A 14,609-nucleotide genomic window follows, 5' to 3' on the forward strand; every position below is an offset into this window, starting at 1 on the left:
GCTTAAGCGGGAGGCAATGTTACGAATGTAACTGATAGGTTTAAGTTAGTTTAGTTTAATTTCCGTTAATTTAAAAATTTGAATTGTAACGTAAAGTTTTTATTACGCAGTTACTTTATTTAAGCAACAACAACTACCATGTAGAACTCTCTTCATCATTCTAGTCGTTACATTACCTTTTGTTATTGTTCTTTTGTTTGCTTTGCCATAGTCATGTAATTATTGTTTAGTTTGTCACCTCTTTATTTCTTTGCACTTGTTTGTTGTTGTTACGTCATTACTGTGCTTGTCGTCCAATTGTATTTCCCCATGTATGTATGTGAGTATGGTTGTTCGCTTAGTGCGAATGTGTGTCTGTGTGTTCGCTGCACAGATTCGAGGTGTTGCCATATGCTCTAGATATTTCTCGAACAGGGAGACTTTGGGATATAAATTACCGGGGAAATGGCAATGGAGGGGTAGTTGTGTTTTGAGCGTTGAACTGAACAGATCGGTAAAAGAACAGCTGCGTGCTAACTAGAGACAAGCTGCGTGCTTAGTAATTAAAGTCGGTTACGAATAAGTGTAATAAAGTAAATAAAGCATTGTAGAAACGTAATCTAAAACGAACCCTGTTTTATTTGGTACAAATCGTACTGGGAAATAAAACAACGTCTACACGGAGATTAGTCAAATCTAATTCCGTAACAATATATAACCGGATTTAACAAACCCACTGGATTTCAAATATCAATTCCATTGCTTATATTTCAAATAAATCTTCATAAAAAAGATTAACCCAGCAAAAAGCTATAATATAAACATGCCTTAACGCGGCAAAAAGTTATAATATAAACGGACTATAAGAACGCTTAATTTCATTAAATTATTTCTTTGATATCACTGTAGTGTGGACCAGGACAAAAAATTGGCTGAATATCTTTCTGTTTAGAAACTTTTACACTACAAATTCGGGCGAGCAAACATTTACAACATGTTTGCCGGCTTCTGATTGGCTACCACTGCGACTTTGACATTTGTTCCTGTTCTTTTGACGTTTAAGCCTGGCTGCCTCGCCTTCTTCATTTCCGACATAACCTAGTTCGAAATTGGCTTCGCCTTCTTTGTTCTTTTATTTTTGTTATGTCAGAAATGAAGCAAGGCAACCAGGCGAGGCAGCTTATATACCCAGGCCTTTTCTGATATTTTTTCGTTCCCGTACCTTTTGGAAAATGTGTATGTGGAACTCATTTTAGAAAGTTCGCTCTTTTGCAACTTTTACCATTACGTGAACGGAGCTTTATCTTGTATTCATCTACCAGAAATTACACAAAACTTTACTCAAACGCTGGATGTGTTTTCAGCTTAAATTTTAGAGATATCAACGTGAAAATTTGACTCAATGTAAAGTAAAGGTCGTAGAAAGAATATAAACTGCTAACGCATTTTTTGAGTTATGCCACTATTTGAGTAAATGAGCGATACAATTCATGGGTTTTAAGGCATGTATGAAACTAGGTTTAGCCCATGGTAGAATAATAGCACGGTTACACTACAGCTTTTTGCCGGGTTAACCCACTTCATGAGGATTTATTGCTTAATCTGGTCAAATCTGACCAGATTTGCCATACAAAAATTAAATCCTCTCACGACTGGGTTTATTTTAAATCCGGCACAAATCCACCAAAAATACAGTGTTGTATTCGGTATTTGTGCAAACAAAACCAACTCTACTCAAAAAGTACCAAAAGTTGCAACTGTTTTTGCAACAGAGTTTGTCGTGTTTTACACGTTTACGATTGGTCGCATGAGATTTTATAGAGTTAATAAATCTAAAGTTATTTGGAAATCATAAAATTATTTATTTTATTTTCATTAGACACTTTTTTAACAAAAAGTACGATTGATACCATGATACAAAAATGTATCCCTATGTGTAAAATATATCAATATGAGCAACGAGGGGACGATATCTCATACGAGAAATTGTAAAAGTGTAACACACGACCTTATTAGTTATTTTGTATGTATACGTAAACAAACATCAGCTGACAGTTTATATCCTCGAAAAGCTAAGTGTAACCAGCAAAGATTAACCCACTGCATCTATGAAACCCAGTGGGTTAACCTTCAATAGTGTAACCGGGGTATAAAGTAGAGGTAGGCCAGGTATGAAAAACACTGAAAAATACAACCCTGTAACCATGGCTTAAAACGTCAAATGACATGGAGCAATAATAAAGGTAGATGTATCTGGATAGTTAGTCGGTTTTAGAAAAACATATGAGATTTAGAACTTTGCTGTTTTTGTTAAAAGTACCAAACAGAGTAAAATATAAAATTCACTGCAGAATATTATTGCTACAAACGTGTTCCAAAAATAGAAAAGTTGTACCCAAAACTAAAGACAGTGAAAACAAAAATGCCATTCTCTTATCTCTTACTTGACAAGTTTGGCTGATCTAAAGGTAGAAATTGAATCAATCGTTGCTTGTCTCCCAAATGTAAAATTGTAAAGGAATGCCAGAGCTTCTTTGCAATTCCGCCGGCGTTCCCCATATAATTTGACATTTGAAAGGAAACAACGAGCTGATTCTGTCACGGCCTTAACATCGTGACTGCTGGCATCCGATTTCCAGATATGGCGACATTTCAGCTAGAATTTTTACAATATTTGTACATTTTCGTACCCGTACTTTTAGAACAATAAATATCAATATATGACAAATCTTTCTTTCGCAGGTACCCAGCAAAAGGTTTGCATCCGCGGATGCAGTTAAATCACTAGAACAATTGCCGCTGGAGTACATCTTTTCCTATGAATTCACCTATGAATTTTACAAGAGAGCGAGCAGCTAGGATACACTCTATTTTGCTTCCACGGCACACAGCTAGGATGCACTCCATTTTCGATCCAAATCACAGCCTTTGATGTAGTGTTTTGAATTGAATTTAAATGCAGTCTAAAGATGCTATAAAATGCAAGCCATTGCAAATATCCCAAAATAAATAAAATACATTGTTTATTCGTGTAAACAAGAATATTAACATTATTACACTAATACAAATTATAAAAACTCTCCATTAAATTTGATCATAACTGAGTTTACTTCCTCTGCTCTGCTTTTTGTGACACCGCAACTGATATTGCTTCATCATCCAAATGGTTTTTCATTTTTCCTCCAACTTGAGTTCAGATCTCCAAAAAAACTCTAACTCCACTTCAAAAATAATTTGCGTCTCGTGAATTACTGCAATGTTCGTATCTTTAGTTTGTATTTCTTTATTTTTTTTAAACAAATTCTTATAATTTTAGATACTCTTTCTTGTGTCCAGAAAAAAAGACTGCGACTGTAGGGATCAAAAAATTGGCTTGCTTGGCTAGGGATCTATAAGCGAGTGCTTCCAAAATGTATCGAGCGGAGTGCATTTTTCATAACTCCGTGTGGACTGCATCGAAAGATGTATTGAAATCATAACTCCAAAGGTGCGGGAACGAAAATGGTGGAAGTAGTACTATATTGCGGGTTCTGAGGAAACCACTTTTACCAGTAAATATTTCTAATTATGATCTCTCAATGATAAAAATAAGTATTCGCTTGTTTTTTTTAGTATTAATTGTGTAATTTGCTATAAATTTCGACATAAAGCGGTAAAGGCCGCTGCACGTACGGTCCGTTGAGCGTCGCGTTACAACAACCACATGAAAACTTCAAGAACAAACTTGGCATCACTTACACATTTTTCATGTCGTTGTTGTTTTCAACACTCAACGCGTCACACAACGGATTGTATGTATTTGGCCCTTAACGCTTTATATAGTCGCGTATTTTTAATGAGAAATTCAATTTACAACAACTTGTTCTGAAAATTCATGTTCGATTAACTGCGCATATGCACCTACCTTTATTGTTCTGATATGTTTGAAATGAACAAAAAAAGTGTATGCAACGGGGTGTATTTCAGGATTTCGTGAAATCTAGTGGATTTCGGAGCGTACGTGTAAACTTGGCACAAACCTGGGTGTATTTCAGGATTTCGTGAAATCCAGTTTATTTTTGCGCGTTGCCAAGTTATCGAACAGACCTAATGCTAAGTTTACATTTACGAAATCCACTCGATTTCAACTGTCAATTCCATAGCTCAAACGTCAAATGAAATCTCATCTGAAATCCATTGGATTTCATTTGACGTTTAAGCTATGAATTTGACAGTTGAAATCGAGTGGATTTCGTAAATGTAAACCAAGCATAAGCTCTGTTCCTTTACGTGCAAGAATCTTCAAGTTTTACAACTTTTTACTCGAAAAGCGTTCCTTTACATACAATTCATAAGGAAGCAGATTGCAACTTCTGCTACTTTTGCCGGTTTTACCACTTTCAAAAGTAAAGGAACAGACCACTAGAATTTTTCACCGAACATTTGCCACACAGGCTCCGTAGTCATAATAGGTTGAATTATCTTTTCTTGTTTAGTACTAAAATAGTTGACATATGATTGTACTAAAACTACGATTTCTATGCAGCACTGCATTTATTTTCATTTGACTTTTTAGCTGCACGTGTTGGTTGGTTTTAGTTTGACGGAGTGCATGCTGAATTTTAATAATTTTAATTTTGAATAAACACCCAATTTCAAAGATGTCAGACAAGTGAGTAAAGTGCAATCCCCACCCAAGTAATTACTTATTTATTCCTATATATTTCCCACTTCGTTATAGATATGCCGTTCCAAATAAACTGCCTGGCAAAACCATATCGGTTTTGGCCCATCGCAAACGTCGCATTCTACAGGATAAGGCGACATTGGAACAAAAGAAAAGGCTAAAAACTGAACGTGTTGCTAAAATCCGTAATCATCATAAATTCCGTAGAGCTGAATCGTTTGTTATGAACTACTTGAAGGCAGAACGTACGGCGAATCGTATCAAACACACTCTGCGTACCACCAACATTTGCGATACAAATGATTCGACAAAAATCAATCAAAAACTTCTGCTGGTTATGAGACACGCTGGCAAAAAGATTTTCGATGAAACAACAAATAAAATAATGAAAACATTAGGTATGACCCATCGTCATCATGCTGTCTTTCTGGAGAACAGTAAAGAAAATCAAATTCTGTTGAAAGTAATTGAACCGTTTGTTGTCTACGGCTTTCCAAACATTGCTACAATACGTGATTTGGTATTTAAAAAAGGTTTTGCCATGATCAACGGCAAAAAGACTCCCATTCAATCGAACACCATGATTGAAGAACAGTTGGGCGATAAGGGTATCATTTGTTTGGAAGATATTATCCATGAAATCTTTACTGTGGGACCCAATTTCAATGCTGTCAAATCTTTCCTGTGTTCATTTTTGGTGAGTATTGAAATAGATTTTGTGAAAATGAAAAGAAGTTACTGAAAGTTACTGGTTACTGGATTATATGTCAAAAGACGCGGAACAAATTGATTATACGAACAGCTGGCAGAAAAATCTGAAATTTTTAGTACAGGTAAATCTTCTCGTCCTTATTACAAAAATGTAAAGTTCTTCGGGGAAGTCCATACTTTCCGAGATAGGTACCTTTGAAGTTCCGGAAATTCCATTGTTTATAACATGGTAATTTTTGATCGGATAATGACAATATGGGTACCATTGTAAAGCTTACGAAATATACTATCATATGCTATACAATGTGTCTCTTAAGTATCCGGCCTTCGGTCGGGAATTTAAGATTCTCCTATGGACAGGTGAAAATCTCGGGCACGAGAACAACATTTTCTTTTAAATTGTATTTTTTTTCCCAAATATCCGACCTTAGGCCGGGTTTTATGACTTTCTCCTATGGACAGGAGCAAATCTTGGGCACGAAAATAAAATTTTCTTTTAAATTGTAATTTTTTTCCAATTAAATAAGGCAATTTTCGGAACTTCAGATGCACATATCTCGGGAAGTATGGACTTCCCCCCGAAAAGTTTTATATTTTTATAATCAGGTCGAGAAGATCTACCCATGGCAAAAAGATTTTCAGATTTTTCTGCCAGCTTTTCGTATAATCAATTTTAGCCAAAGACCCGAAGCCATCGTAATTGACAGCTACTGCACTCGAAGGCCTTGTGCTCCATTGCGTTCATTCTGGAAAGTGCTCAAATAGAAAATTAGAGGAAAATGTTGTAGAATGAGTGGAAATAATAGAAGAATATGAGTATTAAGAAGGAAACGTGTTCCAATACTAACGGAAAGTACGAGTACAAATATTTAATCACTATGGGTATTCGATACACCCATAGTGATCAAAATACAAAAAAAAAAATAGCAGTTATATTCTTGATGAGGCTAAACTAAAAACCTGGAACATATCCCTCACATGTCCATACATAATAATATTTTCCAAACATTCGTATGACTCAAGGAATCAGAATGAGTTTATTCAGGTACTTCAGTGCCTTGCTAAGTTCATCAGAAACTGGTAATAACCTGACATGAATCAAATCAAATATTTACTGCCCAAAAGCTCACAGACGACAACTTCACAAAATTTCAGCATCGCTTAACTGCTGTTTCGCTTACAGTTCCTAAAATACAGTGATAAAATGTTTTTCGTTTGCACGGCTATGCTTCCTAAAATAATGGTCCAAAAGCCTAAAAATCCAACTGTGACCAACAAACATGACTGGTGGCCTGATAACTATCAAAAGGAATAACTGACATCGGTCTAATCTTTGCACATCGTATTATTTCCCTCCAACTTAATTAAGATCGATGAAGGTGTATCGAACAACTCTTTCCGCCACCTCCTCACATAAACTCAACATTTTCGCTTAAGTGCAGTTTAATTACTGTTTGAGGTTTGTTTTGAACATGCTTGTCGAAGGTAGTTCATGTGAAGTTTATAACGATATAATTTTCTATTGAGCAACTCCATTCTTCCTGACATAATTATTCAAAAGATTTAAAAAAGTATTCGGTGCCTATGCCACCCAATTTTTTATATGTACATATACATATATGTTTATTGATTACCCCGTTTTTTCACTGCAAGAGATCACAGGATATGATGCTCATTAACTGCTTTACTCAGAGACCAACGAAACAAAGGTCATTCTGGATAGGTTTAAAAATAATGATGAGATTATCATGGATATTTCTTGTTGGATTGATCGTAATAACTCCCACAGCGAATTTTATCCCTAACTTATCTAGTGGGAGATAGGAGATATGAGATATAAAGATAGGAGATATAAAAGATGCTGGGGCATAGATCGATTAAGTCTTAGTTCAACATTCTTAAAATTTATCAGCCATGAGCGTGCAATTATCCCATACGTAACGATCACTATGTCGTCTGAAGGGGATGCTATAGAAGAAAGGTATAAGTTAAACATTTTAATTTGCTTCGTCATCTTGTTCTTGAATTTCACTTACGAAGTGTTCTTTGATCGACGTCCGAAAAAATTTTGCCGTGAATGACTTTATCAAAGACTTAAGATTGATCAAGATCTTTGTAAAGCAAAACTATTTTTCCTGTCCCTCCCGCGATCCTAAACAAATTGTCAGTAAAAATTGGATAATTTTAAAGTATACGGAGCTGATTGGTTTAGAATTCGACTTTCCTAGCTAAACCACCAATTTTTACAACCTCCACCATAGTATGGAGCTTGATGAAATTATAAGGTAGTTTCAATCTGTCAAATTTTTTGTTTCCGACCCTATAAAGTATATGTTCTTGATGAGGGTAAAATTCTGAGACGATCTATGCATGTCTGTCCGTCCGTCTGTTGTAATCACTCTAGGATCTACAAAAATGGAGATCGGACGCTGCAATTTTTGGGAATATACATACGTCTTTTGTTTGCAGGCAGGTCAAGTTCGATTTTGGTCACGTTTTGGTATATCCTCTATTTGAGGTATTCTGAAGTTTTTAGTCACATTTTTGATATTTAGGGTTTTTAGTGACCAACAAAATTATATTCCAAAAATTATGGACATAGGTCCATATTTTGGCATAGCCCACATATAACGGTATCTCCCGGTTTTCCGTATTTTGAGGATTTTACCGAAAACTTTTAACCGAACTAGCTGTAATTTAACATTTGAGGTTCTAAGCGGCCAAGAAATTTTTTCACTAAAAATCGTCAACATAGGTCTGTGTTTTGATAACTAACTTTACATCCTGATTTTCGGTATTTTGAGAATAGCTAAAACTTTTAACCGAACTACCTGTGGGGTGCCACCGTGGTGCAATGGTATGCACGCCCGCCTTGCACGCAGAAGGTCGGGGGTTTGATTCCTCGGCCAAGCAACATCAAACATTTTTCAACGGTGGCAAAATACCCCTCAGTAATGTTGGCGACATTTCCTGAGTATTTCAGCCTTGAAAAACTTCTCCACAAGTGGTGTCTTAAGACACGCCGTTCGGACTCGGCGATAAACAGTAGGTCCCATATCATTGAGCTAAATATGAATCGGGGTGCACTCATTGATATGAGAGAAGTCTCCCTTGTCCCGTATGGGATGTTGTGGAACAATGTTTTTTTTTTTACCTGTAATGTGACATTTGAGGTTCTTAGTGGTCCACCAAAAATCGTCAACATATTTCTATGTTTTGGTATAGCTCCCATATAACGTTACCCCACGATTTTTAATATTTTTAAGGCTTCAGCTACATTGTTTGACGAAACTATCCGTAATTTGACGTTTGAGATTCCCAGGGGTCATAAAACGTTCCATTATAGCTCCACCTGCTGTATTTCTTGACCGAACTTGTAATTTGATATTTGAAGCTCCTATTGGTCACAACACGTCTCCATCAAGAGTTGTCAATATAGATCATATATAACGGTACCTCCCGATTTTCGGTATTTTGAGGGTATTAGCTACACTGTTCGACGGAACTTCCCGTAATTTAGCATTTGAGGTACCCTACAGTCAAAAGCTTTTCCACCAAAAATTGTCAATATAGGTACCACCTGATTGAACATTTTTTTAGATTAGATTCGATAATTTAGGCATTAGGGCTATCCGAGGTCGAAAAATTTTTGCACCTAAAGTTGTGGACGGGAAAGGAAATTATTCCATTTATGCCCGTAATTCTAGCCCTAGGTAACCGGGTAGGTAGCTACCTATTAGTTATCTTTACCTACTCGTTTGGTAATTTCTACGTGCCATTTACCGAGGCGTGTAAATTTTGAAAACGTGTGGTAACATTGGTGATTTTCATTCATTAGTCCCAATTTACATTAGGCGAGTTTACTTGCGGCAATTGTCAGTTTGATGGAGAGAGAGGTGAGGCATATGGTAACCCTTTGCCTCTCAGCCCCCTCTCTCACCAACAAACTGACAATTGCCGCAAGTAAACTAGCCTAATGTAAATTGGGACTTATTTCGTAAAAACATTGCCACATATAAGTGTTTTAAAATTTTTAACACATTGGCAATGATCAACCAGGCAAAATCCTTGGTGTAAGTAACACGGCCGTTTTCGACCCGGTAACGTTACCTATGGATTGAAATTATGACATTTTGCTTACACGGGGGATATCTATGAACTCATAGATAACTACGCGTAGAAATTACGGGCATTAAGTTAAGAATATTTTATAATGGAGGGTATAAAAAGTCACGGTGCGCCTTAACTAATTTTAAATGGAAGCTGCTTACACCTGGGAAGTTTTTGCAAACTCTGAAACTACAGTGCTCATAGATGATAAAAATCAAGAAACAAAAAAATCGCCGGAGGGATTTTCTTTAGGATTTCACGATTTTGCTTGGAAACCGCGAGTCCTATGTAAATGGGCCTAAAGAAAGTTCTGACCTTTACGACATTTTCGTAGGTTTTACTGATTTTGAGATATAGAAGTTCAAATTGAGACAATGCACTGACTGTATCGCATCCTTATAAAACAATGTCATTACTGCAATTTCCCAAATTAAACTTATAAACCTTGAAAATGGAACAACCTAGGAAAAAAAATCATCCAATATTGTAGAGAATTTTCACAGCTTCAACATTTTCTTTAGACTTTGATATGACTTGCGGTTTCCAAGCAAAATGTTGAAGACTTAAGATAAAAACCTAAAAACATGAACTACCTACGAAAAAACCTGATGGTCAGTCTTGTAGAAAATTTTCACAGCTACAACATTATCTTTAGACTCATTTCGATACGATTTGCGGTTTCCAAGCAAAATCGTGAATACCTAAAAAAAACCCTAAAATTGTGAATTTTTATCGCGATTTATTTAAAAATCCCTCCGGCGATTGTCTCAATTTGAACTTCTATATTTCAAAAACGGTAAAACTTCTCCAAATCTTGTGGAGAATTTTCAAAGCTACAATATTTTCTTTAGGTCCATTTACATAGGACTCGCGGTTTCCAAGCAAAATCGTGAAAACCTAAAGAACCCCTAAAAATGTGAACTTAAATCGCGATTTATTTAAAAATCCCTCCGGCGATTTTTTGTTTCTTGACATTTTTCATCTATGAGCATTGTAGTTTCAGAATCTGCAAAAACTTCCCAGGTGTAAGCACCTTCCATTTAAATTTGGTTCGATCGGTCCACGTTTTGGTATAGCCCCCATATAACGGTACCCCCCGGTATTTTGCCGTTTTTAGCTACATTTTCAGACCGATTTAGCTATAACTTGACATTTAGGGTTCTTAAATGTCAATAAACTTATATAATTAATGGACATAGCTCCATGTTTTGCAATAGCCCCCATATAACGTTACCGCCCGTTTTCAGGTATTTTGATGTTTTAAGTCACATTTCTAGACCCAATAAGCTATAAATTGATATTTAAGGTTCTTAGTGACCAAAAAACTTATATTCGAAAAAAATTATGAAAATAGGTCCATGTTTTGGTATAGCCCCCATACAACTGTACCTCCCGATTTTCGGTATTTTGAGAATTTTACCTACAAGTTTTAACAGAATTATCTGTAGTTTGAACATTTGAAATTCTTAGTGGTCACCACACCTCTGCACCAAAAATTGTCAAGAAAGGTCGATGTACTGATAAAGCCCCCATATAAAAGTACCTCCCGATTTTCAGTAATTTGATAATTTTAGTTACAATATTAAACCGAACTAGCAGTAATTTGACATTTGAAGTTCCTAGTGGTCACAACACCTCTCCATTAAAAATTGTCAACATAGATCCATGTTCGGATATAGCTCCCTTATAACGGTACCTCCCAATTTTCACGTTGTAGTTCTCACCACACATCTGCATCAACAATTTTTAACATGGCCCCAATATAACGATAATTCCCGATTTTCGGTACTTTGAGGATTTTACTTAAATGTTTAACCGAACGTAGGTCCATGTTTTAGTATAGCCCCAAAACAAACCTACCGATTTTCCGTACCTTAGTTTTATTTTTTGGACGAACTTTTTGTAATTTGAAATTTAAAAGGCAACAACAATTCTGCAACAAAAATTGTTCATTTAAGTTCATATTTTCGTATAGCCCACATACCTCCGAACTAGCTGTTAATGACATTTGAAGTTCCCACGTTATGTACCGATTTCGGTATTTTGAGGATTCTAGCTACAATTTTTAACCGAATTAGGAGTTATTTGACATTAAAGGCTCCCATCACAAACTGTCAACATAGGTCCATGTTTTATTATAACCCCTATATAACAGTACCTCCCAATTTCTAGCCCACCAAAAATTGTCAACAGTTAGATATAGGCACCATAAAAAAGGAAGAAGCATTTTATGTACATTATCTGACATTTTAACGTACTCACTTAAAGTTGGGGACAGGAATGAATATTTTATGGTGGAGGGTATGAAAAGTTCGGCCCGGCCGAACTTAACGCTTTTTTTACTTGTTTTGTTTAATATTTTCTTCACCAAACCAAAAATTTAAAAATATATTTTTTTCTGAAAGGAGGGCACCTTCAAAAAAGTGATATAACTCAAAAATCGCAACTTGGTATTTTATGTAGTAGTTGATTCAGAACCCTTTGCTGAATATATTTACAGTGGCAAAATTTCAGACAAGGTTGGACAATTTTGTAAAAGTCTGTAATATAAAACTATAATTTTGTTAAAAAAATCTCAGGTTGTATCCTATATGACGATTTTTCCGCTGTAACCAAACATGTTGAAGAAAATTATTTTTTGAAACAGATAGTACACACCGCCTGCATTTCACTGAATATCATATCTATGTATTTGATTATTACCAAACTCTGAGTTTTAATCTATTATTAAATTTTTTATTTTGTTTTCAAAATTTTGTTTTTATCTATGAATTATACCGCGAATTTTGAATATTTTTGAAAACAAATTGGACATCCATATAATTTGACATGTTCTTTCTTCGAATCAAATTAGTAAACTCGCGTTATTAAAAGTGCAAAAATCGACTTTTTGCCTAAAAACCTGTCCAAATTACCTAAATTTTAATAATATTTTAATAATATCGCAATTTTAGTGGAGTAGAACTTTAAGGGAACAATATGGAATAACGTTTCGCTTTCTAAGAAAGGACCTTAATTACTGCTAAACCTTAAACCTTATCCAGCAAAAAACATTGTGAACCACTTTGAGGCGTACATTTTTAGGCGTTTATAAGTTGAGTATCAAAAACATTGGGCCTAATTATGTCACTTATAGATCCGATTACATAGCCTACATGAATAAAATGCACATACCTTTGGGCGGGGCTTTTGAACAATGGTGGTTATTCTGAAGGAAAATTCCCCGTGAATTTTGTCTTTCCGCCGTTTCAACTTAAGAGAGAAAGTGAAAAAAATCACGGGGAATTATCGTTCAGAATAACCTCAAATATGTCCATTATCGATAGAAGAATGGGGAATAAAATTATAGCATAGTAATTGAGACCAAAAATTTCTGGAGTAACTGCACATATGCCTAGAAAATAAGCTGAATCTCGATGAGTTTTAGAGATATCAACTTGAAAATTTGATTCAATATAAAGTAAAAGTCGTAGATAAAATTGAAATTGCTAACATAAAAAATCCATTTTTTGAGTTATGCCACTCTTTGAGTAAAGGAGCGATATGTTCCCACAAACTTCCCCGAAGTGTCAAGGGAGACTTTTCTCATATCAATGAGTGCTCCCGTCTCATATTGGCTCAATAGTATAGGACCTACTTTTTATAACCGAACGACGTGTCATAGATACCACTTTTAAAGAAGTTCTACATGTCTGAAATACTGGCGTATTTTTTGCCACAGTCGAAAATGTGATATTCTTCGAAATGAATATTATTCTTCTCTCGCTGGTCCGATCAAAACTGCGACTTGTTGCGTGATTACGACTCAATTACTTGAGTTATTCGATTCGCTATATAATATAAGGTGGACCATTATTGTTGTGTTGCAAACTTTTGATCCGAATCTAATTTATAATGTGGTGCCACCGTGGTGCAATGGTATGCACGCCCGCCTTGCACGCAGAAGGTCGGGGGTTCGATTCCCCGGCCAAGCAACATCAAACATTTTTCAACGGTGGCAAAATACCCCTCAGTAATGTTGGCGACATTTCCTGAGTATTTCAGCCTTGAAAAACTTCTCCACAAGTGGTGTCTTAAGACACGCCGTTCGGACTCGGCGATAAACAGTAGTCCCATATCATTGAGCTAAATATGAATCGGGTGCACTCATTGATATAAGAGAAGTCTCCCTTGTCCCGTATGGGATGTTGTGGAACAATGTTTTTTTTTGTACTCTAAAAATAAAATTAACCTTTTAATGGACTTTCCTTTAATGACACTTATAAAAAATGTACATATGTATGTATGTATTTTTATTAACTTGTATTACATTTTCTTGTACTTTCAGTTATCAAGTCCCCGTGATGGTTGGAAAAATAAAGTGTCAGTTTCGTTTAAACGCGGTGGCGAATATGGTGATCGTGGTAATGGTATCAATGATTTGGTACAACGTTGTATATAAAAAATGAAAAATTTCTTATTTTTATATTTGGATTTCATTTTATATAAATAAATTTTAGCTTTTAAGTGTCTCTCCTAAAAAAGAAAAATAATAATTATAATTATTTTAATAAAAAAGAAAATTGAAATAATTTTAAACAAAAAAAATGTTTTTTCGATATCATTTGCAACACATAACTCACATACCACCACAAACTGTGCCCACGGAAAAATTTAGTAAGAATAGCTATAAGGATACAACTAGCATCGAAAATCTGGGAAAGCTAAATTTATTAGGAAGTATGCACAAGGATCCCAATGTAAAGGAAAGCTGAACAGAGTTATCTCTCGGAGCAGGAAGAAAGCTGTGCATTGAAAATTTACATAACAAACACGGAGAAAAACACCAGCTCGCAAATTTGAATCTTGTTGCAACGGAGGCGTGTAAACTCTATGGACGGCATTCATACTTGGCTTCAGTAGAATTATTAGGGTGGCTAAAGACAAACTAAGAACTTTGGTCAAGTATCCATCTGTGTTAAAATTACCATTGTAATTTCGCAATTTCAGAGCGTTTTGGATGATATTACGCTTGGAATAACATTGTCCAACGTAAAACTGTCCGCCCGGGTTATTGTGTACGTGCTCTTTAAAGTGCGGAATAAAATATCTGACCCTAGGGAAATAATTAGTTGACGTCATTCGTAACATTCGGCTTTTGTGT

At 35.5% G+C, this 14,609-nt stretch overlaps 1 protein-coding gene across 1 annotated transcript; it reads left to right on the forward strand.

Annotated features, from left to right (window-relative positions):
- The first annotated feature begins 4,496 nt into the window (after positions 1 to 4,496).
- Positions 4,497 to 14,053, forward strand: RpL7-like (Ribosomal protein L7-like). The gene is made up of 3 exons (XM_073966163.1): positions 4,497 to 4,630; positions 4,700 to 5,342; positions 13,794 to 14,053. The coding sequence occupies exons 1-3, from the start codon at positions 4,620 to 4,622 to the stop codon at positions 13,905 to 13,907; spliced, it is 768 nt and encodes a 255-aa protein (XP_073822264.1). The 5' UTR covers positions 4,497 to 4,619; the 3' UTR covers positions 13,908 to 14,053.
- The last annotated feature ends 556 nt before the right edge of the window (positions 14,054 to 14,609 follow it).

This window comes from Musca autumnalis, unplaced genomic scaffold, assembly GCF_047663935.1.
Source record: "Musca autumnalis isolate F117 unplaced genomic scaffold, ASM4766393v1 scaffold_2, whole genome shotgun sequence".
Lineage (NCBI taxonomy): Eukaryota > Metazoa > Arthropoda > Insecta > Diptera > Muscidae > Musca > Musca autumnalis.